The sequence below is a fragment of the Schistosoma haematobium genome, chromosome 3 (assembly GCF_000699445.3).
Source record: "Schistosoma haematobium chromosome 3, whole genome shotgun sequence".
Classification (NCBI taxonomy): domain Eukaryota; kingdom Metazoa; phylum Platyhelminthes; class Trematoda; order Strigeidida; family Schistosomatidae; genus Schistosoma; species Schistosoma haematobium.
Window position 1 is genome coordinate 35380582 of NC_067198.1, and position 26937 is coordinate 35407518.

A 26937-nucleotide genomic window follows, 5' to 3' on the forward strand; every position below is an offset into this window, starting at 1 on the left:
ATGTCTCATATTTTTGTTGGTTCCATTTATTTAACAACCTTACTCGGGAAGCATACTGCAAGCAATTCAGTGTTGTATACTACAGATCAGGCCTGTAAAATTGGCGTGTACCTGCCCTGGCAGAAATATATTATTATCATAGTTCCTGATCGATACCCTTAGAAACCTAGATGATCATCTGATGTTTAACTGTGAACAAGTCATACTCACTGCTATCAGATATGTTCCTTGATTAACTTATTTTCCTAGTGATTCCGGTCAACACCATTATAAACGATGCCGCTGAGAAGCTGTCTATCACTTTCGAATGAATAATTCACATGTCAAATATGCTAGTATATGAGTGTTGTGCTTCATCGAACTTCTGTCCTAATTTACCCTAATTATTGCAGAATGGCCTACTGCAAATACGAATAAATCGCCACCACTCTCTAATCCAGCATTTGATAAGGATTTTTATTAGTAATTCAACTGGGCGGGGATTCTTTCTTCAACAGATAATACAAATTCATGTAACTCTTCTCATGATTAAGGCACATTTTATCACTATTACATGAGTGGCACTTACTGTTGATAGTTCTTTAGGACCGAATCCGCGACTTCTTCCTTCTCTTGCAATACAATAAGATATTTCCTTACTTTATATTAAAGACCAGGTGGAAGCTGACCACCTGCATACAGTAACCTGTAATCTATCAAAGCTTTCATAAATATGTGCTTTTTTAACGACGTGAATAGTGTGAGAGCCGTAAATTTGGGATCTACTTTTCCAAGAATTGTTGCTGATATGTTTACCGAATATGTACGAGACACTTAGATAGTCCCGTTCTTATATTCTTTTAATACTAAGTTTTAATGTGATACATAAACTATCGTTTCTTACCTTCCGTGAGTCTTTGTTAGGTAATTACAGACCTACTGCCTAATTTCTTCTTTGTTCGAAACGTAGCTATACCTACATTGTAACTTCCCATTTATAGTAATATTGATCCTACGGGCGATTTAGAATGAAGTAATCAGTAGATGGAAGTAATATTTATGCTCCTAAAATAAGTAACTCGGTCAGAAGCGGCCAAACATTAAGAGCCTATTTTTCGATTAAATAACAATTAGAAATGATTTCTAAGGTACCAACTTCTCCACTACTCTCGCTGTTTAGAAAGGAGCCAACTACCGTCATTTAAATACCTCTTTTACATGGTAGAAGTTCATGATCTGTTTTGAGTAAACCCAATCTAATCTAGTTATAGTGAATATGACTCTTCAAGGTTAAGTGCACTTGTACGTATAGGGAACTTATTTATTCCACTGACTTTTATTGGCAGATAATATCTGAGAACAGATAACCAGGGTTCTGACTGTGATAGTCTAAGTCAACCCCTTAATATCAGTTGATTTCAATGATATTGAATCCATCATTAACTAGGAGTATACGAGCCCTCATTCTCATTCCTAGAAAAGGTTGCTACTGGAACATTGGTAAACACTAGTACGTACCCAGGACTCTTTACGTCCATTTTAGAAATGGATCGTTGTTTAACCGGGCCTTAAGTCTATTACATTGTGCCGAAACTCGGCTGGATATAAATACTTTTAGTTGGCCAGTTTCAGTCCTGACATAATAAAACATAATCACTGAATCGGTTAAAAATATCCACATCTAGGTAATTTGAATATAGATCAAGTCTCAGATGAAGGGCTTCTAAACATGCGAAGCAATTGCTGTGATTTCCGAAGGCCTTATGACTTTCAACTTCAGTTGTAATGTCTTTGGCATCTCCGGAGCACAACGCGAACAGATTTTAGTACTGTATGGGTGATCTCAGACATGCACCGTGACTTTAAGTCCGACTTTCAAAAAAAGATTGCAGATATGCAGATTCGTGAATGGGTTTTTGACACACGGTACCAAGAGAAACAGCTAGGATGTACCACTGCTTACTTCTGGATTGTTACCAAAAACGTATTATGATAAATATTCCTCTTTATTATTTCTTCATCTAATACCAAGTCTGATTAGCATAGCCTCTGGAACAACTCTTTCACAAGTATTATGATCAGGGCTAATAATACCTAGATCAAATGGGTGAAGCTATACTGTACTCGTCATTTTATATTTTGCTTTGGGACATACATCTCCAATGTAAAACAGTTATCTGTAGCGTACTGAAATCAGCCATATGTAGACTCGATTGTCAGCATTTCAGCATCTTTTACCGTTAGTTCGTTCCAAAGGAGTTGACTCGCCGATTTATAGATCAGCGCTTTATGTGGGTTATAAGTCATTTTTTATGGGAAGCAAACCAAGGTATTCCTCAAGACTAGCAACAGTGCAGGCACTACTACTTACTCCTGTGACCCATCGTGGAGGAGGATAGGTTTTCCACCAGCATTCTCCGTTCAAATCTGTCCTGGGCAATCCGCTCCAGTTGCTTCCATCTATTATTCACTCTTTCGATATCTGCCTCTAATTTCCGACGCAATGTATTCTTTGATATTCATCTTCCCCTGTTTCATTCAAGATTCCATCTTAGAGCTTTCATTGTGATGCAGTCTGAGTTCCAAATATTCTTCGATTGTAGGGATGCTGTCCTTGCATTGCTAATCCTCGACTTTACACCTGCATCAGATCCTCCTTGTTCGTCGATGATGCTGTCCACTAGAACATGTAGTGTTTAGTACTCATTGTAGTATTCTAGCTCCCAGAGAGATAAACTTATTTATTCTTCTTGAGTCACATTCCGGCCTTGTCAATTATTCGCTTATCGACCTTGACTGTTTTTATATAGTTCTATGTATAGGTCTATCAATACGGCGGTACAAATAACGAACCTAGACTATAATTCTACATGTTCATGTGTTGTTTCAAATTGGAGTCCGATCAACAGGAAACTAAAAGCTAAATGTCAATCTTACTAAAAACGTTTGCCTCCATTAGCCTGATAAATTTTGTTGTACAGACAGACAAGGAGGAATACAATCATGATGATTCACTTCAGTCATAATCCGCGATATCTCAATAGATTACTAATGCAATCTAGTGAAAATTATATCTAAGAAGATATCTTAATAAAGACGCAAAAATATGTATGAATTTTTTCATCTTTAGAATTTATAATATGTCAAATTCGCTATCAGAAGCAGTATTAATGGCACTAAATGACTTAACGTTAATTTTAGTTTCGCTGTTCAGTCAGTCGTACGCAGCTTAGGACGTCTCACACACATACATCGTTTTAAGTTACTGAAATCCATTATCAAAAAGAGGTGAAACTGCCAGGGCAAATCACTTAGTTGTATAGGTGGTAAAAGCGTTAGTTGAAATATAAATGCTTACGCATCTATGATACCAATCGACAAGAAAATGTAAGTTAGTGGGATAAAAAATACTTAAAAGACATTCAGAAACTTGTGATCTAAGAGAAGACAAAGAATAAATGCACCTCATCTATTGCGCACGAATCTGTGCAGTATCACAGAAGGTTTCTAAACATCGGTCAAGACAGTCATAAGGACTCCAACTAGATAGTCTGCACCTACTTACATGACCCAGTCGGACAGTCAGCGGCTTCATGGACTGATCTTTTGCCATGGTCTTTGAGTCTCCAAAATTTATCTAATGTAATTTATTATCAGCAACTACTGTCCGTCAAGATAGTAGATGGATGGAAATATTCAGTGCATGAACCATAACTGCTGACTCACGAATGTCCTCTGTTTCCGAAAACCGTGTTTCACAACAATAAAAAATAACAAAGAAAACTGCTGTGTAATATAACAGTCTCTTGGTCGACATAGAAACAGCTCCCCCACAACACAGGTGACACAGGTTGGCAAAAGCCAACCGAATTTTTTGAACTACTCCCAATATTCCAATAGACACATACTCAACAGGGCTGACGAAACTTCCAAGGTAAGTGGGGCGGTCGACACATTCGACTACTTCACTCCCTATCACTAGTTTAGATGTTGACACAGCCCAGTCTTGAAGCAACATTTTGCATTTAGGAGGAGAGAATCGAATCATGAACACGCTAGCACTGTTGTTCAAGGAGATCAAGAGATTGTGGATATTGTTAGAACAAAGCCGCCTACATATTCAGTTTCAAAGTGTAAATGTGTTTGCATGTTGATCATTAGCACTGAAGAATAATTGCTGAGGAAATTTACCTCAGTTATCCCTACTATCATGCAAGGATTTTTGTATCTTGAAGGACTGAAACGAAAGTTTTTACCTCCCCATAAAGAAGAATCTTGTCTGTTAACCGGAACTCAGATCGGTAGATTAACAACGTTGATAATCTATGCCGCATGATTGGGAGCCTACTCGAGTTAGATAGCAATGGTGTGACCAACAGCTAACGCTGAAGTCACAACTAACGTCCAGCACCGAACATGGACTACACCTTCGTCGTATGACGGTACTAAGGATGCTTTTAAGACCGTATAACACAAAGGATATTATAACAGAGATATATCAGAGTAGGTACAAGCAAAGCTGTGACCTCTACTGCATGAACGAGTCTATGATGTACGGTTAATTGATGCACGTTGGTTGTCCTCAACCTTGACGGCGATCGATGAACTGTTCAACATCCAGTGACCTAACTGCCGGATGATTTGGCAACTGCCTAGTGAAATTTCACTAGCCCTACATATCTTAAGAAACAAATTGGTTTCCATTTCTTCCAAGAAAATTTGAGATCTGAACATCTACAAGCAGGTATACTACACAGTCTAATCGTGAAGTCATACGTGAATGTTCTTTGTTTATTGGCCTGCGTTTTAATGCTTAATTTATTAATTCTGTTAGGCCGTCAATTCCCCAAATGACTGGCGGTTATATCGTATGGCATTGGACTTTAGTTCGTCGGTTCAGTCTTGGAGCTTTTTGCCTTACCATATTGTAAAGCGTATATACAGTTATTTAGGTGATGAAGTTGTTTACGTTTCTACCGTATGCAAACACTGGCGTGGGGTCGCATACACCGATAGATCTGTATGGAAGAAACTACATATATGTCCTCCTAATTTTCCAGAAGTTGAAGCTCTCAAGAATCAGATTATCCCTATGAAAATTTGTAACGAGGTTTCGCTTGAATTTGACCCAAGGAATGAGTCTCATGTTGCTGTTTTGGAATACACACTGAGTGCTTTGTGTTCGAATGCTGGGATACATTCCATTTCCCTACGACCGACATTAAAACTTTTATACAATAAATCCTCTTTAAATATCTCGAACCGACTTTCAAAAAAGTATGTTATGGAAAATTATTTCCTTTAACTTAAATTGTGAACAGGCTGTGTCATATCTATTCATGTACATGCAGTCTGTCCACATAGTGTTATCGCGAGATTATAACTTATGGACAAACCAATCAGATCTAAGGTTGCGAGTTTTGTATTTCGGCACAGAAATCCCCGTGGCCAACTTTCATTTTTGGCATTGTCGGTGTCAGTCCGTGTTGACAACTCTAATCTTAATTTGACTCGATACTCTAGTCTCCATTACTCAATAACATGACTTTCTTTGATGTTAGTAAGTGGGTAAAGATTCTTAAATACACTTCGGTGTCTCTCAAACGTTGTTGATGGATTACAAACTTGACACAGTTTTTTGGATCCTACTTCGTCGAGTAAATTGACATGCCTCTACAATTTTGAGATAAATGAATAGTCATTTTTCAACAGCAATGCTTAGGTCTAAACTACGCCCAGGTACCCATTTCACCATGTAGTACTCCATTATCAATGACTTACGACTTCAAATTTACGAGAAGGTAACAAGTAAACTGATAGCTGGTAAAATATGTCTAAGACTCAGAGGGTTTCAATTATGAGAAATTTAAATTACATTCTTATTTAACAAGGTATTCAAGAGGTGCAGAGATAAATAAACACAGTTAACACAAATGCAAATTAACTGGAAATCATATGTTTGATGGAGATTTATTTACATTATTTAGAAAAGCCATTTACTTTAGTATATCTTTCACCCACATAACTTTAGAGTTGAGTCCCAAGATTTCCTGGGACTATACAAATGAGTCAAATTGTCCACAGATAATTGATCGTAAGGGTACTGCTTGTGCTCACTTCCCTTCCTAAAGTACCTTAAACTTCACCTCGGGTTAACAGTCATCCTTCTATATGTAATAGTTTCCTACAGTAGACAGGACGACCTGTGACCTTTGATAAGGTATTATAGTTGCTGTTATTAATTTGAGATCACTGGCTGTATGTTACCTTAATTCCACAGACGCTCCATGATTAAATTGAGATAAAAAACATCCGGTTATAATGAGCTAGATGGAATTGTTTTAAACTATGATGACTAATTAGCAGTATATCGTTTTACAGAGGGGTGTTTTGTATTCTAAAACTTACTCGTTCCCAACCACCTATGGAGAAGTGCTGTACGTGGGTGTATGTGTAGAGCAGTGGCTTAATGGTTAAGGGGTTTAACTTTCAGCTAGTGAGCCGCATGTTTGAGTCCTGCTCCACCTACTTCGATTTTCCATACTTAATAGTACAGCTAACCTCCATAGTGTCTCGAAACTGATTGCACTAATCTATGCTTGGCAAATAAGAAAATAAAATATTTTGCTCAACAGTTATGTGTGGCAGGTTCCAAACAGTTTCTTAACCGTTGCAATCAATCCATCGGGTTGCGAGGTCATCAAGACTGGTAATGTTTTTTTGTTTTAATTACGTAGGGGAAAATGATCTTTGATAATATGAGTAACCCACGAGGATGTCAACTGTCTACATACTTTCCACGGTACTGGAGATCGACTAAATACTCTGTATGAAGAATAAACTACAACTGGGTGATCCATATGTGTACAAAAGGTATTTACCTACCCAGAAGCATTTCTGTCTATCAGTTCAAGATTTTTAAATTTCCTGAGTGGGTCCCCACTTTCATAATTTTGTCCTCTTCATTCTCCTATTGTCCGTTCAAAGAGCAACAAACGTACTTTTAGATTTACTGGTGTAAATATATCTAATCAGCCAAACCTGTATTTCTAACCGTCTTCCGGTTATTCTGAAGTATAGCGCAATAGGGTTATAGTGATGGTGGAGCAGTCACTTGAAAATGAAAGACGGTTTTCAAACCGTGTGTTGTAGGTTCGATCCCTTTTACAGTATCCGGCTTAGCTTAGCAATACTACCACACCTATACAAAATTAATAGTTCAAACGAAAGCAACGTAGATCCTAACATGTGTATCATTTCAAGTTGCTATACCACATTAATACAGCGAGATAAAATTATCTCTAAAGAAATCTCAGAGTAGTAGAACTAGTAACAGTATCAGCAGTAGTAAGAAAAGACCAGGTATGGAGAATTAGGATTACAAGGAGATTTTCAGACTCAGGTTCTAGAGAGATACAAAGAGTGAATGCACCTCCGATATTGCGAACAACTCCAAGCCACATCTAACCATTGGTTACGGTAATACACGGGTTTGCACTTGGTTACTAAGATCGTATATCACATTTGTAAGTCACATGTTCAACTCACTTCACTTCGGTTACAAAATTCGAGAACCATCATCATCGGAAGCCACAAGGGTGATTCTTTTATTCCAATGTACATCCCCGCATTTGAACTTCCTATTTTTTAGTTTTTAGTATACTATTAATATAAAACAAGCATATTCATCTTTCTCTACTCTTTTCGGTTTGAAGTTGCGGAGATTGTTGTATTTCGTTTATATCATAAACCGATCAATGTTAGATCATCAGTGAAGACCTGAAAGCACTGGATGGCCGTTTCATCTTGGTATAGGACTCCTCAGCAGTGCTACTCTATGATCACACACGCGGGATTCGAACCAAGGACTTTTGGTCCCAAGCGAACGCTTAACCTTTAGACCATTACTGAGCATATGATAATTTTCAGTTCGGGGTTGTGGAGATTGTTGAATTTCATCCAAATTGACTAACTTTGCGAGGTGATTCTCGGAGTTCTTATTAGAAGTCGCGACCAGTGTAGTTCAACCGTGTCGAGTGTGAGGCAGTTACCCATGGAGAACAATGGAAGATGGCCGCGCAACATCGTGGATTGGTTGAAGTTAGACATTAACGCCGTTGAACATCAGTTCAGTGGTCCGGAGGTTAAGCTTTCACGTGCGAGTTGGTGGGTTCTGGGTCTGATTCCCGTTGTGAGGTGATTAGTGCGCACTGTTGAAGAGTCATATACTAGGGAGAAACGGCCCTCCTGTGCTGGCAGGTTTTAAATGGTTGTCTAACGTTGATGGGCTCATTATTTCAATGAGATTTTTACTATTGTTCGCTAAAAAGGAAAAAGAGATAATTTCAACCAAATTCAGCCACCAAATACGGGTTCATGTATTCAGTTTTGACTTGTGAAATTATTTTTGAGATCTGCTTGGGCCAGTGAACGTGAAGTTCGATTCAAGCCTGGAACCTAACCGGGTTAAAATTCGAATGGCTCAACTACCAATTTACCCCGTTACTGTTTGGTAGAGAAACACATTTTCATTGTATTTTAAGCTATAAGGATGTTTTTTTAATATTCGACCATGTAATTATCTATTTTTACTTTTTATGCATTTAAAAGTATGCTATTATTCTTTCTTTTTCCCATTTAAACTTCAGAATAATAAATGCATTATGTGAGGTCATTATGAATGCTAAATGTTTAAAAAAATTTTATTGGGGTGGGACTTATTGTGGAAGTTATGAAGTCAGTCGTGTATTACAATCATTGACAAAAAATCAAAAGCATAATTTATTATCATTACAAATTATCAGATTATTTCAAATTAATCAATCCATGTCATATTTAAATACAAGATTATTTATATTTTCCAACCTCAACCAATTTTCTATTAATTACCTAAATCTTTCGGAGGATATACTTTTAATTTTATCGAGAAATTCAAACCATCTTCGTATTTTAAAACTTTTTGTACAAAACAATGTTCAAGATCTTCCCATAATTAGGTGAGTTTTATGATTTCAAATAGTTGTATAGTATACTGCTTCCATATCAGTTGAAATTAGTTTCTCTGATCTGTTTTTCTTACTACTTCTCTCTCTTATTGTGCCGATTTCATGTAGAAACTTAGATCAGTAGACATTCATGCGATTTCCTGAATCAAAAGTAACCGACTGACTTACTAGGAATATCAAGTTGTTTTGTAATTATTTTATTACACATTTTAAGTACGTTGAATTACTGAGTCTTTTAATGTATTTGACACTAGAGACTTGGTTGGTCAAACGATGACTTGAAATTAATGACACATTTTTGTCTAAGTATTAGGGGGCGAACGTAGGATTTTGGCTATCATTCATAAAGATCGAATGATTTCAAATGAAATGGGAGTTTTTATGGATAAGTATGTTGGATACCCTCAATGTTTATCTTTCCCAAAAACGTCATCTCATTATTCTTTCTGGATACTGTCATACTTTTGTTCTGTAACCTCATGTCTGATTATGCAAGGTTTCATGTATCTGTCGGTCTAGGTAGCTGGTGTATGTTTATAAAGAGCTTTTGGGCTATTACTCAGATTTTAGAACACCGTGTCCTAATTTCTTAAATTGTCATATACTGATGACAGCAACAACTAAATGTATTGTTAACGCTGTATAAGCCCCTTAATCTCAGATTGGAATTAAGATACCTTTAGCTCTTCACTCTATAGTCGGTTCCAAGCTTCGCCAGGGAAATAATCAGTGACCAAATGTAAATAGGTCACGAAAAAAACAGTTTACAAAACAGTTGTCCAATCCTGCCTACATGTCGAGTTATGAATATCGGTCATCATTTGGTGTGAAGTGTGTTCATCTTGTGTTATATAAAGTTGTGTACTTGTTTGGATACTATGATTATCCAAATTCATATATATAGCCTTACGGTCAGGATTAAATTAATCATGCTGATTGATAGATACAAATCGACATTGTCAGTGCATGTGTAGTTTTGAAAAAATAAGACATCCAAATAATTAGCTAAACGATTAAATGTACTGTGTTGTCGATGATGATAACCACAACGCATTATCTGTAAATTTTTGTTGGAGTAGTAAACTGTATTTAGCCTCTTCAACCATTATCGACGCTATTGTTTAAGTTCCTCGGCTATTTATCTTATTAATTTCACTTTGATGCTCTGATTTAATGTAACAGCTTGGGGGAGGAAACTTTTATGACCCCATTCTACGTTAATTATGACTGACTTGAATCTGCTGTTCATTATTGACGTTTTGATCTCGACTACGTGTAGCCAGCTGATGGTAGCAACCGTTTTTCATCATTATTTCCAGTTAAACTGTTACTCTAGTCTAGTTTCTTTTTGTCTCCCCATCTATCCCAGAAATCAAATTTGGAGACATGTGCATGAAATACTTCCTAATTTGCGTGTGACTTTATTCCTAATTTGTGTAAACGATCTCAAACAATCAACAATCCATTCGAATTCAATCAATCAACGAATGTCTTTCATACAAAATACTACTCAAGAACTTGATAATCAATTACCACTACCATCATCATATTCATCGATGTCACCATCCCATTCTGTCACTTCTACATCCTCATCGCCAACGTCTTCATCTTCACCGCATATACCGGTGCAATGTCGACTGGAAAATGAACGTGAACAACATTTAAGGGAGGATCATCATCCATATGGTGAACAGAATCAAATTTATCAATTACTTTCAACCAAACTTTTGCCTTCTGCTTTGCCTTTAAATTCAATTTATATATACTATTGTAAACCAGATCCATTGTCTTATCTTATACAATATTTAATGGATACATTTGCTATGAGTTTAGAGCATTTCTATCTAATTGATACTTTCAATATAATATCTGTGATGTCAAACAATTCTAACGGTATTTTACATAATAATTCTCATTATACGGAATATACTACCATTACTACTAGTAGTGATAATAATAATAATAGTAATGGCAATATCATTAGATTTATTGCCAATACACCAGCAACAATTTCTTATGATGCTGTTATTAATTATGATAATTACGACTGTGTTGACTCTGATTATCAGTCAATGTTCAGTTCTTATTCCTCACATCATTCATTATTACTGGATAGTACAAGTGATTTTGATATATTGAGCTGTGATTCTTCCTATGATCTATTTGATTATGAAGACAAAAGTTGTAGTAATAATAATTATTACTCAGGTAATTTTTTGCTGCCCGTTTCAACCAGTCTATCTTTGACTTCATCATCTTCGTCTTTACCGGTACCGTCAGGGTCATGTTTGTCTGGTGATCAAATACACCAATCATTGATAGCACCAATATCACTTCATAAGATGGTTGGACAAATTGAATACTCGTCTAATTCAGAAATTATATTACCAAAAAATGGGAATGATAGTTTGAGGATAATGAAACCAACTGCATGTGAGGAAAGTGCTATCGATAAGGGTGGTGGTAGTGATACAAGCGTTGTATCTCATTCAGCTCTCATTTCTACTCATGATAGTATCAATACAACTAAAACCAATGTTAATGATTATTGTGATTATTTACCTTACGATTGTAATTATTATTCCAATTTTTCCGAGGCTCCACAATCATCTACTTCATCAAATCTTGTTTTTTACTCACCAAATTTGTATAAAGCGCCTGATGATGTCAACCCTGATCCGTTTGTTATGTTAGCATGGAGATGTCAACAATTGTCGCATTTTACACTAATTGGTAAGTAATTTCTTTCCAAATTGTATATAGAATTCATATTACTAGTCAAATTAGTCTGAACAACTGCATACGCGAATTCGATGTGTGTCTAAACTTATAATTCTTCTGCCCCTAAGGAGGTTTATTCGATTGGTTATGTGCTTGTTTTCTCCTATAATCTGTTTAACCAATGAGGTTACTCTTAAACCGGTTGTTCAAATCTGAAAATAATTAAGTAAACTCAATAGTACAGAAGTAATAAATGTAATATTGTAAATAGTAGCACATTATAAAATTGTAATAGGATTTTTGTCTATAAACATAATGATGACTTGAGCACTTACAAGTAAGCTAATATGTTATACTACTTTTAAAAAATATATATGACTTAACGAAACAAGTCAGATGGTTTTCTCAATAAACGATCTATCAAGAAAAGTTGAATACACAGAAAACTAGATGAAAATAACTAATATGACAAATTATATATTCATATGACTGCAGTACAAAGAAGTTCCTTGAAACCACTAAACTACAGTGAAATGAGTTAAGTACCATTCGTATTTGAATAAACCATTCAGTGAGATGTCTTCAATCAGTTATGCCCGTATTCAACTATGTGAGTGACATTTTTAATCAAATGCTCTTGATAATAGTAACAAGTTTTTAAAGGGAATTTATTCTGGTGAGGGACCTAGGTTAATTTACTTTTGCAACTGAACGCAGAAGATAACCATTAACAGTTAAGGATTTTTTTGGATGTTTTAAATACTAGCGTGTATTTTTTGAATACACAGAATAGTTTCTAGCTAGAGTCAATCGTGACGTGAAAACCACGTAGTATGAATGTATCATACTACAGGATAATTTTTTATCTTGCCATATTTGATAAGCAGGATTTGTGCTTATCACATGTACTAATAACTCAAGCTTAAACACACTTTAGAAAGTTTACCTCATACCGTATGAATATTTTAAGTGAACATATTGAATTCATTTCAGACAATTAATATGGTTTGAAGAATCAGTACTCTAAGAGAATTACCAACTGATAAGACTATATTACAATTGCGTTAAATATAATCTTACATAAATCCTAACAAGCTGTAGCGGAATATTAAGGTCAGCTGATTCCATTGATTTTCCTGATAACAATTAGAAAGAGGTCAACTTATAAACGAACATTACTAATCATGAATAAATATAATAATAGACTGCAGTGAACTGGATACAAATTATCATGAAGTTCAAATTCATCTATTTTATGCTATTAATGAAATGATTACCATGATTATTATTTTTTAGAGTTGTAAGAAAATACTAAAAATACTAAATTTAATATCGGTTCCAATATTTTGCGAATTCATGTGAATTAAATGATTCGTGTTAAGTGATGAACATTCACTGTTGAGCACCCTGCACTGGCTTCATTGTCATAATTATCGGGAGCCATCTTAGAAACCTACTTACTCTCTCGATAACGTTCCGTATGATGTGAAATCTGCACAAAGTGTGGTGTGCAGCCAGGAAGTTTCCACTTAGAGCATTGCCAATGACAGGGCTGTTGTCACTACTGAAGCGTCTTACCAGTATACCAGAGAGGCACGAAAAAGGCTAAAACCCTTTCAATAAGATAAGATGTCTCGCCAACTATAAATCCAAAGGCTACTTGTGTCTCCCTCATTGATGTATCTAATGTTACTAACTCGTAGAACGGTATTTTTTTCATTATATTTAAGGTGCCACCAATTCCTATGATGTCTGTAAACCGGCAAGCTATGTTATTCGTATCCCATGTACAGAAGAAATAGTACTGCAGCTGACCTTATACGTCACACCACGTCTGTGCTTCGCCTTCCAGCTGCATGATATGCTCTGCGAAGGTTTCAAAACATTATGAAAACTACTAAACAAACCTGGAAGGTTTGATTTTCCAAAAAGGATGACGCATACCCCAGACATCCTGTGCAAGTTGTTCTCCGTAGGTTTCTTAAACGGAATCGATTGGTACAAATGCTGCAACTCCCGACAACAGTAAAGGGAGAGTGCTCTACATTTGGTCTGTCAGACGACGGAACCATGAAGTTTGCTCATGAACAACGTGCGGTTGTGAACCCATTTGGCATATGAACATTTACGGAGAACCAACATATCTAATAGCATGTCTAGTTTAGTATATACAGGATATTTGGAGAAACATACCTTGCATTGATGAAGATATCGGCCGTTGACGGATTCTTTTTTATTCTCCATACATATTTAATATAAAAATCCCTCTCTTTGCAATGGCTATTTAATATAGTAAAATAACAGGAAGCTTGATTCCCGTCAACTGTTGGCTGTCTGGCTGACTCTTCCTTGGTTAGAAATCCAACGCCAACAAACATATCTCGAAGCATATTGTCCGCCTCGCTGTTCGATGTAAACATGTGAAACAACAGGATGGTGTTAATAAAATTTGTGAAATGCTGCCCTTTTGAATTTGATGGTTTTTATTCTGAAAGCAAGTTCTCCATTAGACCATGGGAATTACCTTTTTGATTGACCTAAGGGTTAGGGAACTAAGGTACATGAAAACACAATTTCACATCCAGTAAAATTAAATTCACGGAAACCGTCCCTTACTCGTCAAATAGTTTGACCGTTTAAATTGAATTAATATTAATATGTAATGTTGATGAAATTGAGTGTGTCAAAACATGTGAGACTGTAATCCAATGTTTTAGTTACTAAAAAATGACCCTGTGTATTTATCGACCAACTCATGCGTAGTCTTCTGTCCAAATGTTCTGTACGATTTACAGAGCAGTTGGTTAGCGAGGGCCGAATCGGCTCATACCAGTCTGGAATATCTTTTGATCTATCACAACTGACTGTCAAAGGTTGAGGGCACAATATGTTAATAGGGGCAGTTTCACTTTATGGTTGTAAAACCTAACCCATCCGAGATCAGGATATTCATTTGAGAACGGCGCTAATAGTTTCGAGGTCCACCAATGTGTTAGGGATTAGCAACGATAATTCTGTTGATATCATCGTTGATTGATTTCATACTAGGAAATTTACTTGTCCACCACTCCACTTATCTTGGAAGTTTCGTCAGCCCTGTTGAGTATGTGTCTATTGGAATATTGGGACTAGTTCAGAAAACTCGTTTGGCTTTTGCCAACCTGTGTCATATGTGTTGTGGGGGAGATGTTCCTGTGTCGACCAAGGGACTATTATATTATACAACAGTTTGCTCTGTTATTTTTTATTGTTGTGAAATACAGTTTTTGGAAACAGGATATTCGTAGGTTACTAGTGTTCAACCATAGCTGTTTTCGAAACAGTGCTCGTTTGTTGGGACCGCTGAGTTAGCATAGCTGAGGTTAGACTCAGTATAATAGGTAAGGAATCGTAAATTGATCGATGGAGTAGTGAAATTTTCATAAGGTCAGGTGTTCTTTTTGGGGAGGGGGCATGTATTACGTATACCGAACCATAAAATTCCTCGACGGTGGTTGTTTGTTGATGTAGGGGTAGATTGGGAGGAATCTAGGGACTCTTGAACCAAGAAGTGGAATCAGTCCAAGGGGACATTGACCATGGGATTGAGCTGTGTTGATAGACTGAGGCTACCCAACTTAGTTCTTATGAATACAGTGGTCTTGAGTGCTTTTAGAGGTATGAGGGCGGTTATCACTTCCCGGTTGCCCACACCGTGGAAGGGTTCTTCTGGAGGTACCTGAAAAGGAAATCGGATTAGAAGTGGTCTTAGTGACCTGGGAACGTGACCGCAGTGCCCAAGGGACAACTGTTTGAGGTCGGTCACACACGACCTTTTTATGGGCAATTTTTGTGTTAGCTCCGTACTTGTTGAGATCTTACCGCCGGAGACGGATATCTGTGGGATAAGGCGAGGTGTGCATTTTTAGGGTCGACCTTTTCTAACCCCACCCCTCCTTGTGGGAAGGCAGCATCGCTGTCATGCTGGTTGTCCGAGGGAAACACCTTACTGCTGTCACACCTCTGTACAGTCAGCAGTAGGACTTCGCCTTCGGACCTTGGGTTTGTTGCTTTTAGTCTCACCGCTCTTCAAACGCCCTGTCTGACGTGGTAGGGCCTTGAGGAACAGTTGTTCCAGTCAGTATAGCTCGGTTGCTTCATCACGATAGGCAAGCCCGACCACCACTTCAAGGTAGCAACAACGGTCGGGCCAACTTAGTTCTAGTTGATTATTGCTTTAGAAAGTGACTAAAGACTGAATGCAATGGCTCAAAATCGGTTCCAATGTCCTAAATATTGTAAAATAAATGACAGGACTGATATCTGTTGGTTCATTACAGTTCTATAAGTGGGATCCAATATATCACAATCCAGTAACCTGAAACGTTACCAAATGTGACTCATAATTGGAGCCAGTGGTGATTCTGCACTATAACATATTATTGTGTTCTCCATAAAAGTAAGATACAATTTCTTAAGTGAGCGAAATCCTATCCGTGGTCACCTTCCTGATCGAACGGTGTCTATTAATAAATACTATTCTATACCTATCCATTTTATGTAGATTATATGACTTCTCCGTATTTTATTTCGTAATGTTACCATCTGACTTTGTATGGCACGGCCTTTTTATTCCTATTGAATTGAAATATGTTCGCGTTATTCATAAATGAAACAACTAAGTATTCAGACAGTATCCGATGTGAAATTCGCGGTCGCATCACTTTCGTAAAAAACAGGGTTGTGAATGAATACCTATTCATCTATTATTATTGTAACAACGCTGTTGTGACCTCAGTCTGCCCACTGGTTCTTTTGATAGGTATGCAGGGAGATTTGTCTCAAATTTAGTTAACGGCCTTGATGTGTCAGGTTACTTAGTATAACCTTGAAAATGTTAGATATATAACTAATTTACAGGCGGAGGACCATCCTATTTGCTGATGAATGATCTCTGCTAGCAGTGATTGATTGGCAAGAGGAGATACATCTGTATTCGAAGACAATTTAGCTCAAAAGAGTACATGATCAAATGTGTGAATAATTGGACCGTAAATCACAATAAATTAAAAAGATATTAGTATATGCCAAGATGCCAAGAAAATGAGATACATGACTAGCGTTTTAATTACAATAGATTATAGATTAAACGGAAGCCTGTGATTAAAGAAATAAGGGAGTTATATAAACTAAATGTTAATAAGTATTGATTATGAAGTAAGCGAATTAATACCTCAAAACATAGCTTTCATTTTTTGTTATTTCCGTATTCTCTTCACTACAGACACTAATCATGCAGTAGATTGATCATTGTCATTAATGTGTATTTTCCACACGTTCTACTATTTTATAATTCTATATTAAATGTGACTTTTATTTTGCTTTTACTTAAAGGTTACTGGTTTAATATTGTGGATATGAAAGCGTTTACAGCTCTTCGTGGTACATCACTCAAATCTTTTCGTATTCCTAGTTGTTGTATTTCTATTGATGATCAATCTTGGCCATTTAATTTGGATGAGAATTTAAATGAAGTGAGTAATTGAAATATCAAAACAGTGTTATCTGTATCTAATTGATTTATCTCTACATGTTGAATAAAAGTATATAACCAAATAGTAACCTGTGCATTACTTTTTCTGTTCAAGAATATTTACTACAAGCGATGTGTATTGTAGATTAAATCAACATGAATCTTGGTGAAATAAGTCATTCAGTCATACGCAATGTAAATAACCTGACACATACATGCACTGGTTCAAGTTGCTGTCCCACATTAACACAGCGAAATAAAATTATTTGGAGATAAATTGAAGAGTATTAAGCAGTATCAGTGGTGTTAGAGACGACTAGGTAGAGAAAAAGAAATAAAAGGTCTGAGAAGATTCCGAGACTCGAGTACTAAGGGAAGACTAGGAGTGGATCTGTTCGATTTAGAAAGTCTTCAAACATTTGATATTGTAGCATAGTATTCACAACTTCCAACTATTAGCTCTTATGAATTTGAATTACTCCACTCTTTTTTTTAATGAATATATCGTCTTAAGTTGTAATAACTAAATGATTAGGAATGAATAACAAGTAATTAACGAAAGTTTAAAGATTTTTAATTGAAACAAGACTTAGAACATTCAGAACTTAATGTAAACCACCACTTCTTCCGAGAACGAAAATAAATTAGCACAAGTTTATATAGTACAAAGGTTTGTTCCTGTTGTTCTGCCATATCATCATGGCATAACAGAAGAATTACAAAGAATCCTTAGATCACACAGAATTTAGGCAGTGTATAAAACAACGAGTTCAAATAAAAGATAAAATACTTATCACTTCGACACAGAATTATGTCTACAGACTGTGATGTTTAGATGGTGATTTATTCTATACTGGACAGTCTTCTCATGAAATCATGACTGATGCCAAAGAACACAAAAACACTTTCAAATAACCCTCTAGAACTAGAAAGGAGAAAAGCACGTCTAACTATCCATACAACATGGAACATTTATTCAAATATTCGCACAACTAATTCTATTCACGTTTCACACCACTAACAAATATATTCCTGACGTTACTCTTCCACATTACAAATATCACATTTTCTTCACTCACGAACACATAATTACATACAGCTAGGTTTCACACAAAAAAGTAACCGTGACTGAAATTACAATGTTAATATAATCAAATCTATTTTAATTTAGATTGTACTGAAAATATTCTGCTTTATGTCTTTTATAGTATTTAGACTTGTGTTAATCTAATTCATTTACAATTTTTATTTTTGAATTTCGCGATAACCACAATACTATCCAACCATTGAGTTGGTAAAATTCTATTTTTTACGTTCCTCAGTGAATTTCCGGAAGTTTTGTTCTGAAATCGTGATTCATGAAGGCGAAAATCATGCATTTATTCAAAGATAACATTGAGTAGTTCCACATCATTTCATGGATTAATTGAAATTAGGAAATACGCACCATCTAATTTAGGCTTAATGACTGAATGTTATGATGCTCAATCGTAAAAGTTCTGGAACCCTTCTAAACATAGTAGCAGAATAGGCACTTACCCATTCAGAAAAGTGACACGTTACTCTTCACTTTCAAGATGTTTCGAAGAAACTTCTATTGTTAGGTGATTAGATAAAATGTTTCCCAGAGTTTTCAGGGCCCGTTTGGGCTTTTTTCAAGGAATTTTTGTTGATCTTCTCAACACTAACATTATATGTAACCGATACGAGGGGGTACACTAATAGATTTAGCACAAAATTACTAAAAAAAAAAACACATTCGTGATGTTATATATAACGAAATTCACAATGAATAAATACTTACGAACAAAAATCATATAACTGAAATAAAACGAAAGTTAAAGCTAACAAATTATCACGCCAAGTTAAAACATAATTGTTATATCCTAACGAAAATAATGAATGGTAACTGTTGGGATCTATTAATGGACTAATACTATGCATATATTTTTAGTGTATAATTGTTAAGTAACTGAACTATGTATATTCATATTCCTCTTATTATGAACTTTCATTATACGATTCACTATTAAGTTATGCCTTCTCACGCAGGGGTGTTGTTTATGAAATTGAGAGGACGATAAGCAAATGTCCGGCGCTTTAACCGGGTTGGTGGATATGTAGGATCCACCTAAGGAAGTTGGAAACCCCTGATTCCAAACCAATGGTGCACAAGGGATCCACGATCCTGACGGGAGAAATGGCGTGTGAACCTATTGTTGGTCACCGCCTACCATGGGGCTGCATCTCCTAACGTTGCTCCACCGCCTTGTGGACCAGACCTTTAGCTCGAAGGCTAGGGCAGTGGCCCACCAAAGAAAACCACCTGCTTCGGTCTGGACGACCGGGAACTATTTTAGGCCGCACACAACTCGAATGATTTTTGTGGCGCATATCTGTTTGGTGTCTCCCTGTGTTTAAATAAATAAGTTTTGCTTATTTTATTAATTACGGCCTCCCAAAATCATAACCACTTTTGGCTAGATCTCATACAAATATTTTCTATTTTGTGGTGTGATGTGATCTGTTTGGATTGTATATAAACCCAGTGTGTTTGAAATGTATGATTTATATCGCGGAAGCTCAGATTGGTGTTTCGGACTTAACATGTAGGGAAAATGATCAATCGGGATTCTGAGCCGTTTGTTCAGGTGTACGCGTCATTTGTTGGTCATATAAATCCGAGTATCTAAATTTCGTAGTCGTATTCGCGGTAATCATACAAGCTAAGTACGTAACAATAAAATCACCTTATCTCTTGTTCTAATAGTTTTCCTTATAGTTTTATAATTATTATTATGCATTTCTTATAAATTATATTAAAATCTAACTTTTAATTATTTTTAAGTAGCAAATTCTTAAAGTTTGGTAAATTGAACACGAAAAAAGAGCATTTTTTTCTCAATCATATAATAATGAGTTTTATTTATTAGTATCAGATGGGGTTTTGTGGATATTGTAGTAAGTTCAATAGTTGAGATCATGAGTCAGTTGAAACTAAACCACCATGGAAGCAGCGGACGGCCGTTTCGTCCTATTATGGGACTCAACAGTGCGTATCCACGATCCCGATCGCGGGATTCGAACTCAGGACCTATCAGCTTCGCGCGCGAGCGCTTAACCACTAGACCACTGACCTGGCATCCAACAGTTAACGTCTAACTTCAAATAATCCCCGTAATTAAGCGACACATCCACCATTGTCATCAGTGAGTTACTATCTCACAACTGACCCGGTTGAACTCCACTGGTCACTGCTTCTCACTAGAACTCCAGGATATACATCTTGAAGCCAGTCACTAGTGAGCATACGTTGATTAGTATCAGAAGGAGTTTTGTGAAGATTTTAGTAATTTCAATAGTTGAAATCGTGAGTCAATTGAAGCTAGACTGATAGGTTCTGGGTTCGAATCCGGCAAGGCTGGGTCGTGTATGCGCACTTCTGAGGAATTCTACAACATGACAAAAAAGCCGTCCAATGTTTCCAGGTTTCCCATGGTGGTCTAGCTTCAATTGACTCATAATCTCAACTATTGAGATTTTATTTATTAGTGTAATAGTAATGAATTCTCATTACAAATTTCATTGATTAATTAATGATCCATAACACGAATAATCATTAATCACGAGAATTGATTCTGATTAACTTGTTAAATTTTATATTAATTCTCTATGATTTTTCATTCAAATGAAAATTATTCCGTTTTTAATGTAATTTTTGTAACTAATACTCATTGAACTTAATTATTATGTAACTAAATGAATTCAGATATGATTTTATCAATAATATATCACTATTACAAAAATTATCTCACTTTCATTTCATAAATAATTATTGTAAAATTGTTGTATATTAATCACTAAGCCTATCTAATTGGTATTGATCTTATTTCCTATGAAGAATAGTCTCTCAACTGTTGGTAGATGCAGACTACTTGGTTGGGGTCCGCGTGACTATCGTAACCAATGGTTGGAGACTCTTGGTGACATGGCTCAGAATCGATCACAATGGCGTCGGTGTATACACTCTCTGTCTTCCCTTAAACTAAGAAATTAAAGTCACTTCATATCTTTCTTTCTACGAACCAATTCTTTCTTCTTGTACTATATCTCTGTATGCAATCTTTCTCTTATATATTACCACCTTTGACCTAACCACTGCTATGAATCCGGTGTTCATCTTGTTGTGCTGATGCTTCATGGCAACCTGGACCGATGCACATATGTGCCTGGTCCTACATTGTAGCTGACTGACTGACTCTCAACTATTTATAGTTCGGAACTATTATAGTTCATCTCAAAGGATGACAAAATAAAACATTGGTTTCATTCACTATTACAGGTTCAATAGTTATATCAATAACCATTGTAATTTATTATAAATTCATTATCATTAAAAATCATTCTTAACTGTTTCAAAGGTTGTACTTAAGCAAAAAAAAGCTTAACAAGTGATTGGTTTTATTCAAGATTTTTGTTATAATACTCCAGTTACTTTCCTTTTCTTCTATCTTCCTTTCTTTTAAATTCAGAGCTTAGTATCATTCATTAGTTTTTCATTGTTGAATGTCATTCTGTTATAAGAATAGAATTATGACAACTGAATGCTGTGAATAGAAGACCAAATCAGAGCATTTTAATTGGTTGATTTTCGATTAATCAATCCTAATAGAAAGATTGTGAAAAAAAATGTACTGAGCTCTTCTCTCATAATTTCGATATAAATTCTTATACTTTTACCATATTGTTTCGCTTATTCGGAATATTTTTTTGTTTCAATCTTATTCTTTTGTTGATTTGGGGATGAGTCGAATGAGTGCTGTAGAGGAGTTTATTTATTTAAACACATGACTATTGGTACAAAAGGGCACCAAATACACATGCACCACATAAATCATATATATAGTTATTGTTACTTAAAATTAGTTCATATATGGAAATAACTGTAAACATAAGTTTCCTTTTCTATTTAACATTGAACTTATCAACTTGGTTGAACAGGATTATCAATACTTATTATCGTATATAGATTCTAAATGAAAGCCGAATATATAAACTTGTATTTAGTGCATGTTCTACATGCTGATCCAATTTTTCCCCTCTTAATGTTTTAACATAGCTTAAGTTAATTTATCATATATTAGAAGAAGACACTCAGAATCTAAATATTAGTAATAATACCTAGAGTCAGTACGTTCCTCTCAATAATTATGATTTTGTTTTTCTCTATAAATATCATGTCACATATTTGCTTCTATTTTTCTTTGTGTCATTTACAATAGAATGATTAAATCAGTTGTCTTTCTGCATGGTTATTTAGTTAATCTTTGTTCGTCTTTAAGTTTGTATATGTGTGTATGAAATTATTAGGTCTATATATGATTGACTTGAATGTATATCTACTCTGTGTAGTCGCTTGTTTTTCAAATTTAATCTTGACATTATCTGACAATTGTGAAGTGTTGTGTATGTTATCAGAAGTGTTTTCTTCTTTATAAACTGATAAAATTGATTTAGTTAATTAAAAAATAAGGTTCCTGTTTGATTGATTGCTGGATGATTTATTTTTAATGCAACTATGTTGTATTTATTCACAATTTCATTGGAATTGTGTCCTCTAATCTATGTAGTTTAATCGTCAAGCTTTCGTTATCTTTCTTGGTGTCATCGTCAAGACAAACTTCAAATAGGAGTAAGCTACAAATTTGAAGTTTGAGCTGATAATGTTGTCTATAAAGATAGTGAAAGTCTCACGATCAGGTTATTCAACTGAGAGAATAAATTTCATTTGTGATTTGATTGTTCGCAATTTACTCCTTTGGTTTCTTAACTGACAATTTTGAACAAACTATAGACATGATTATGATTAAAGTTGACAATGTTTATAAATGTAGGAAATATAAGATTTATTCGTCTTGTTTTATATTACACATTCCTAATAAATTAATGTGTAATATTTATAAGTATGACATTTTCAATAGAAAAGGCCTCATATGATTAACACAAATTTGTTTTATATTTTAAATGTTATACAATAATTCTATAGTAAACTATAATCACATGCGTTTACATCGATTTGTTTGGTAGGAAATAGTTGTTTATTTTTATTTGTTGTAAATATGCTTGTATTTCCATACACAATCCTTATGATTTGTTTTCAATATGATGATTATTTTAAGGAGATAAGAATTTGAAGAGGCAATTTATCATTTTTGACGGAGTTTTGTTCTCTAAGCTGAGTGGTTTAGTTGTGGAGCTTTCATCGTTCTTCTGAATGACATCATCAGCACAAACTTCAGAGAACAAAACTCTATCAAAATCATCCACATAAGCTACAAATCTTCTCCAACATCTTAAAAGACAATTTATCAAGTACAAAGCTATGTATGATATATTAGTCGTTATTTACTCTGAAGTAGTGACTTACATTAAGTCACAAAATATCAGAACTACAATTTTTTTACTCGCAAATTTGATATACTGGTTGGTTATGAAAAAAGTAATAGGCTGAGTTAATACTCATGTGATATAAATTATAATGATCATCACCCCATACTAATGCACTTATTAAGGAAGTTCGTCACTGTAGCTGCTTCGTGAGATATAAGACAAAATTTCACATGATGAGATTGCAATAAATCAAGTAACTTGTTAAGCTAAATGGTTTCATCTCAATTGTTTCATATTGTTGGAAGTAATCTTCGGATAAAATGTCAACTGGAAATCACAACAGCATTGAACAATTAATGTTTCGGATCCTTCAGTAGTCCATACAATTATTCTAATCACCAATAATCATGTAGTCACACTGAAATGGCTTTGTCATTAGTTGATTACCAAAGTTTTAGTAAAAACTGTGATATCTACAGTCAATTAAATCAAAGGGTGAGCTGGTGAAGTCGGAGTGCTAGAATGAATGACAATTTCCATGCGTCAATTCTCTATATTAACATGGCAAGAACGATGGTTCTCTTATAATTTCACCTCCGTGCCTCTTCGGTGTATATATTAGTAAAGATTTTGTAAATGGTGATGAATTTTCTCTAGAAGTATTCATAAGTGTTTGATTCAGGAAGAAAGTTTTAGAGTGAATAGATCTACAGTGAGATTAGATAGCTATATCTCTGCAATATTAAGGTCGAAAAATCGACAACAAGTCTTGAAAATTATCAGAAGGGGTTTGTGGAGATTTTAGAGATTTCACAGATTGAAATCATGAGTCAGTTGAAGCTAGACCACCATTGAAAACCTGGAAGCACTGGACGGCCGTTTCGTCCTAGTGTGGGACTCCTCAGCAGCACGTATCCACGGTCCCGCATCCCGTGGGATTCGAACCCAGGGCCTACTGGCTTCGCGCGCGAGCACTTAACCATTAGACCACTGAGCCGGCATCTAACGGTGTTAATGCCTCCAGGTTTCCCATAGTGGTCTAGCTTCAACCGACTCATGATTTCAATCTGTGGAAAGTCAATAAATTGTAATTAGTTTGATGACTTGCGTTGTGAGTTACCTTTGATTTAATCAAGCTCTACAAATTCACTGTAATGGTAAAGATTTTGTGGATAAAGATGAATTTTACCTAGAAGTATTTTTTGCCATTTCAAAGATTCAGGAATAAACTGTAGTCGTGAATAAATTCGGAGGTTAAATTACGTTGTTTAACGATATTTCTGTGACACTAAGTTTGGAAAACTGATAATAAGCATTGAGAAACTAACATTTCTTATGAAATCCCGTAAACGTTGTCAGGTTAGATAACTTGTATTGCAAAATACTTTTGATTAATACAAAGTCTTTGATTCACTGAATTGGTTATTTTTGCCATTCTAGTCCAAATTCATTTCTTTTCGTCACTTGTCATTCTCCTGTATCATCGGATTTCTGAAATATACGTTCTTCATTTCCTTTCATAGTCCAATTTTCGTATCTACGTTTTTATCAACGGAATTTGTCAACAAAATACCTCAAAAGTAAATAGGATGTATTTCATTAATGTCAAAAGCATTCCATCGTTATGCAATCAGCCATGGGCGCTAAAATATTTAATTCCAGTATTAGAAGCGATACAACTATTTAAAATTCATTCACTAAAGTAATACACACACACCTGTATTCATTCTTGAAATAACATTTAAGTTACTAATCACATATTGTTTTTATTTTTATTTCTTCATCAGATGTCACGTAATGTCGGCTACAAATGGATACCAATGGAAGATTTAAACTTGCCCTCTGCTGTTTGGAATCATCAACCTCCTGATCCTACCGCGTGTTTTTATGAAATTCAAAATTCCTGTGGTCTAGACAGTGTTAATGATTAGTAAATATCACTGAAATAAATTGTTTTATCCATGTTTATCAGTGTTAATTATTGTCATTAATTCAGTTGCATTACAACAGACCATTTATCTCATATTTATATTTTATTTGTTTAAATAAATATCTTATTCTCGTTACTTTTCACGCATTATGCTTTGCATTTTCTGGTTTCGTTGACTTTTTTTCTCAGTAAATATTTTAAGAGATACTTTTGGCAATGTCTTTTTTTGCTCCGCTAACTTCTCTGTTTCTTATCTTGTGATAGACTACTACAGGTAAAGAGTAATATTCTTGATATCTAGACAGTTTGACTCACCATTCATTCTGATAATCATCTAATGTGTATTGTTTATTCGCGTCTATTTTTTAATTCTTTTGTCCTTTAGTATACTTTCTTATATGCTTTATAGAAATTGGATGGGAAATTCACTTCACTGGTTCCTGGTACTACTTTTGTCCATCATTCTGTGTAATGACACTTTAAGATATCTCTTCATTCTATTCTTTGCATATGTTCTTGTTGAAGTGTAGAGTATCTTTCCATTTTTCGTCAGGCACACAATATATTTAGTTTTATTTTTGTTCTGCTTATCTTTAACTTTTAGCTTACCGTCATTGTTGTGATTGTTTTCGTCACTGTATCATCTTCATATCTGCTTCAATGTGCATGTATTTTATTATTCACTGTCTTACTTACACGTTTAGCTTAGAAAATATCAATTATGTTTAGTGGAGAAGGGGGGCTAGTAGAAAAGCAGAATATTTAAAATTCTATAAAATTGGGGAGATATTTATTGTACCTTTTAAATCGTTTGCTATTAATAAAAATGGCTTGTGTTCTTATCTTTCTTCTATATGAAACTAGTGTTCTGTGATACTGTCTAAACTACGTCAACTGTTATATCATATATGTAAGCTGGCAGATCTTGTGCTATTCTTTGCGGATGCAGGGTTCGAGTTGATGAGGGTCAGTGAAGCGGATTCGGTCGTTTACTTTATTTAGTAGGATGGTCCACATAGGGTGTTAACGTTCCAAATCCACACTGGTGAGCATTCTCGGATAAGTTTCATATTCGAGCATGGCTGAATATACAGTAAACGGACTATGCTGTTGTCTGACTAAACGAAGTTGGATACTGATGGAGGCAAATCGTACATTTACTGTTCTGTTACGTTTTTAATTTGATAGCTGGGTTTATTTTATGGGTTGACTTTTCGCTTATGTGACCGAGTAGACAATTTCAGTAATACAAACAGTTCTGCATTTGATAAAGACAATTCAATAGAAAGTATGAATCACTGACTACAGTATCTTATCTCACTGCACCAGCTATTTTAGGTGGCAGCACGGTCAATGAGTAATAACTGTCCTTGCAAGACATTAGCAAGAGAAACAACTAA

The 26937-nt window shown here is 35.2% G+C and overlaps 1 protein-coding gene across 2 annotated transcripts in view; it reads left to right on the forward strand.

Annotated features, from left to right (window-relative positions):
• Positions 1–26502, forward strand: part of MS3_00005639 (uncharacterized protein) — a gene marked incomplete at its 5' end in the record, with an annotated part of 32990 nt that extends 6488 nt beyond the window's left edge. The window contains 6 exons of one of the 2 annotated variants that reach the window (XM_035730290.2): positions 2583–2673; positions 4814–5256; positions 8628–8975; positions 10354–11717; positions 17079–17218; positions 25395–26502. In XM_035730290.2, coding sequence (XP_035586364.1) covers positions 2583–2673; positions 4814–5256; positions 8628–8975; positions 10354–11717; positions 17079–17218; positions 25395–25538 — 2530 coding nt within the window. In that variant the 3' untranslated portion in view covers positions 25539–26502. Of the gene's footprint in view, positions 1–2582; positions 2674–4813; positions 8976–10353; positions 11718–17078; positions 19845–25394 lie in introns of those variants that run through there. The other variant, XM_051213731.1, reaches the window with a different exon arrangement.
• Positions 26503–26937: the final 435 nt, after the last annotated feature.